This window comes from Orycteropus afer, unplaced genomic scaffold (genome assembly GCF_000298275.1).
Source record: "Orycteropus afer afer isolate SDZICR_OR568_19922 unplaced genomic scaffold, OryAfe1.0 scaffold02021, whole genome shotgun sequence".
Classification (NCBI taxonomy): domain Eukaryota; kingdom Metazoa; phylum Chordata; class Mammalia; order Tubulidentata; family Orycteropodidae; genus Orycteropus; species Orycteropus afer.
Genome location: NW_006923608.1, coordinates 1 through 4492, shown reverse-complemented (window position 1 = coordinate 4492; position 4492 = coordinate 1). Strand labels below are relative to the sequence as shown.

Genomic DNA, 4492 nt, shown 5'->3' with positions numbered 1-4492 from the left:
TTTTGGTTTCTGAGGTGATAAATCTTTTACGGAAGTAGATTCCCCAGTCTTCCTTCTGCAGAGTGGCTGGTAGCTTTGAACCACTGACCTTCTGATTAGCAGTCAAATATCTTAGGCACTACACCACCAAAGCCCCTTAAAAACATGAATGGGAACTTTAAAATTTCTTCTGTCCCTTCCATGAAGAGTCTGTCACTAAATGGAGTTGGTCATTTTTTACTTTTCAGTAAAAGATCAAGTTCATTGTCTCCTGACTAGGAAGTGGCACTCCCTGAGAATCCCCAGCTGACACATGCCAGCTGCCACCCATGGCCCTGGGGAATGGGACAGTGACCATATTCGTCCTTCAGAGCTTCACTCAGGACCCTTGGATTCAGGCCACCCTCTTCTGCCTCTTTTTTGCCCTGTTCACCGTGGCTCTGGCAGGAAATGGCCTCATAATTGCTGCCATCAGCTGCAGCCCCAACCTGCACACCCCCATGTACTTCTTCCTAGTCAACCTGGCCGTGTTGGACATGGTGTGCACCTCGTCCATCCTGCCCAAGGTGCTGCAGAGCCTGGTCGCAGACAGCACTATCTCCTTTGGAGGCTGCCTCAGCCAGATGTTCTTCTTCACCTGGTCACTGAGCTCTGAGCTGCTGCTATTCACTGCCATGGCCTATGACCGCTACCTGGCCATCTGCCGGCCACTACACTATGGAACACTCATGAGCAGCAGAGTGTGTGTGGCCCTGGCAGCCTTTGTGTGGTTCACAGGGGCATTCAACGCCTCCCTGCTGACAGGCATGATCCTGCAACTCAACTTCTGTGGCCCCAATCTCATTGCGCACTTCTTCTGTGAGATCCCTCCTGTGCTGCTACTGTCCTGCAGCCCGACCTTCCTCCATGACATCATGACCATCACTGCTGACATGTTCCTATCAGGCCTGAACTTCCTGCTGACCATGGTGTCCTACGGCTGCATCATCGCCAGCATCCTGCGCATCCGGTCGGCTGAGGGCAAGCGCCGTGCCTTCTCCACCTGCTCCTCCCACCTCATTGTGGTCACTTTGTACTACTCCACTGTGCTCTATACCTACATCCGGCCGGCCCTCGGCTCTGCCGGGCTCCTGGACAAGGCCATCGGTGTCGTATACACCATTGTGACACCCACCTTGAATCCTCTCATCTACACCCTGAGAAACAAGGAGTTTAAGGCAGCCCTTAAGAAACTCTTCCCTTGTTCCCCTACATGAGCGTGCTAAGAGGAGGGACTCATCTGACCTTCGGAAGCACTGAGACCTTCTCCTGAGGAGGACCCTCGGGGATGCTGATGCTTCATCTTCAGCAACAGGGTCATGGAGACAATGGGACTCTTGTCTAAGGGGCTCTTGGTCTAAAGAACTGCCCCAGTGTGGCCTGTGTTCAATGCCTGATTTATTAATCATACGAACTTCCTAAAGCTCTACTAAGCCTTTCAGCATTGCCCACACAACTAATAAAGCACACATTTTGTATATTAAATTTTCTCATACATTGAATATTTATTAGGCTCATTTAATCAAATCCCACTGTTGATTTAATCATAAAACATTTTAGATTCTTTTAAAAACAATAAAACATGGTCAAATACATTGATGTTAAAACTTACTTTACTCATTGTGGTGGAGCCGGAGCTAACTCATAGCAACCCCTCTTTGGGTTTCTGATGGGGTATCACTATGGAAGGAGATCACCCAATCTTCCTTCCCAGGAGTGGCTGGTGGGTTTGAACTGCCACCCCTCTGGTTAGCAGTTAAATGTCGTAGGCAGTACACCACCAGAGCTGAAAACTTACTATAGCATCCCTATTATTTTAAAGCTATTATTAGAACTTTGGTGTCATAGGTCTGATAACTTCAGTCTTTCCAGTTTTTCTTTTATGTTTTCCTAGGGCTTCGCTTGTTGACCAGGCCTGAAAGAAAAAGAACACAGTTTTAGAATAGAGATGTTGAAGACACATTTTGATCTCTTTCCCACAAAACAGGCATTAGCTATTTTCCAAGGAGCCTTGTGTCCTGTTACCCTATTTGAAGATAAAATCAGGCTGTTGTTGTTGTTGTTATGTGCCATCAAGTTGAAACTGACTCATAGCAACCCCTCCTTGGGTTTCCGAGGCGGTATCATTATGGAAGTAGATTGTCCAACCTTCCTTCCGAGGAGTGGCTGGTGGGTTTGAACTGCCAGCCTTCTGGGTGGCAGTCAAATGCCTTAGGCACTGTCTGCCTAAGGATGAAATTCACCCCAGCAGCACAAGGACAGAACTGAAAATGGCCTTTCTTTCATGGTTATGAGTTCACTCTAACTATGCCATTAAATGTTCATGTTGTAATAGCTTAGAGGGCAGGAATGCATAGAAAAGGAGGACACAGGGAAAAGGTAACCACAGGGAGGAAGTGGGAAGACGGTTTTTACATTATGGGGATTGCAATCAATGTCATGAAACAAAATGTGTATGAACTCTTGTATGGAAAAGGAATTTATTCAGTCAACTTTCACCCAAATCACAATTTTAAAAAAAAGTATTAATATTTAACTTTATTAGGGTATATATGTTATTTTAAACAGTTTTCTATAGTGTTTGTACTTAGTTTTTAGTTTTTCCCACACACTTTTATTATATGTTCTTTCTTATTGTGAAGTTTTGTCAACCTGTAGAATAATCTCCTCCATTTCCAGAAACAGAGCCTGGTGGTGGGGATGTGGCACGACTGAGCACTGCTGTTCAAGTGACATACAAGGCAACTGTTTTTTCCTGCTTGAGATCTGGCAGTTTCTGTCTTCAAGGAACTTATCCGCTGTATCCAAGTTGTTAAATTATCAGCATAAAGTTGTTCATAGTGTTCCTTCATCATGTAAACAAGAATCTGGGGTGGAGTCACCTCTCTTACCCCTGATACCGGTAACCTGTGATCATTCTAGCTAGAAGTTTACCAATCTTACTGATCTTCTTGAAGAATCTGTTTGGGTTTCATTGTCTTTCTGTGTTGCTTTGTTTCTTGTTTCTTTGATTTCCTCCGTGACAACTTACTCCTTTTCCCCTAGTTTCTTAAGTTAGAAGCTGTGATCCTTGATTTGAGAACCTTTTATTTTTTCCTCCAATAAATACGTTTTTATCAACATCTCTCAAGCTTAGATATGTTGTGTTTTCTTTTTATTCAGTTCAAAATGCCAATGTCCAGTCTCCCTGCCTTGCAGCCTGGAATCTCTTCAGTCAGTAGGTGGAATTGTTGTGGGCTCAGCTTTTCTGCTTCCATATTTCACTGTCCTGCACTGACTAATGTTATGGCTATTGAAATCCTTTGTTTCATGCATGTTGTTATTGTTGAGGTGTTGTTGTGAGGTTGAATCAGTTCCAACTAATAATGAGCCCATCTATAACAAAACAAAACATTGCTCATAACTTTGCCATCCTCATAATTATTGCTGTTTGAGCTCATTGTTGCAGCCATTGTGTCAATTCATCTCTTTGAGGGGCTTCCTCTTTCTCATGGACCCTCTAGTTTACCAAGCATGATATCCTTCTCCATGGACTGGGCCCCAGCTAATAGCATGTCCAAAGGACCTGAGACAAAGTTTTGCCATCCTCACTTTAAGGAGCATTCTGGCTCTGCCTCCTCTAAGACAGATTTGTTTGATCTTCTGGCAGCCCAGGGTATGTCTGATATTCTTTGCCAACACTGTAATGCAAATGCATCAAGCTTCTTCAGTCTTCCTTACTCATTATGCAGCATTCACATGTTTATGATGCAATTGAAACTAACATGGCTTCCATCAAGGACACCTTAGTTTTCAAAGAGAACATCTTTGCTAATTAACACTTTAAAGAGGTCTTTTGCAACAGACTTGCCCAATGCAATATGCCCTTTGATTTACTGAGTGCTGCTTCCATGGGTGTTGACTATGGTTCCAAGTAAAATGAAATCCTTGACAACTTTAATCTTTTCTCCATTTATCATGATGCTGCTTATTGTCCAGTTATGTAGATTTTTGTTCCCTTTGTGTTGAGGTGTAATCTATACTGAAAGTTACATAGTCTTTGATCTTCATCAATAAGTGCTTTAAGACTTCTTCATTCTCAGTAGGCAAGGTTGTGTCATCTTCATTTTGCAGGTTATTAATGAATCTTTTTCTATGATGTTTTGTGTATACTGTCCATACTTTCTTGTTTAAGGCTGGGGTAAATATGTTTCCTGTTACTACATGACTTGGAGACAACTTTTTTTGTTGTTTTGTTTTGTTTTTGTCAGTAGAAGAAAGGAGACAGAAATAATGTCTGATACCAGCATTGTGAGGCAGCTAATACCCAGATGTACTTTCCCCTGGTGCTCTAAATTTTTCTCTTTCATACCTGAGAACATATTGCATACATCATATTTTATTCTGTGTGTTTTACATTCTATAAAATAATTATTCCTTCAGCTAGGTACAGACTTCATGCTGTAGGATTTTTCATAGTTGTACAATATTCTAA

At 42.7% G+C, this 4492-nt stretch overlaps 1 protein-coding gene across 1 annotated transcript; it reads left to right on the top strand.

Moving 5' to 3' along the window:
* Window positions 1–308: 308 nt before the first annotated feature.
* On the top strand, window positions 309–1235 carry LOC103213403 (olfactory receptor 13A1-like). Its single transcript, XM_007959198.1, has one exon. The coding sequence runs from the start codon at window positions 309–311 to the stop codon at window positions 1233–1235; it is 927 nt and encodes a 308-aa protein (XP_007957389.1).
* Window positions 1236–4492: the final 3257 nt, after the last annotated feature.

Excerpts from the sequence above, each read along its gene's own strand:
- LOC103213403 (XM_007959198.1), top strand. The coding sequence starts at position 309 with ATGGCCCTGGGGAATGGGACAGTGACCATATTCGTCCTTCAGAGCTTC.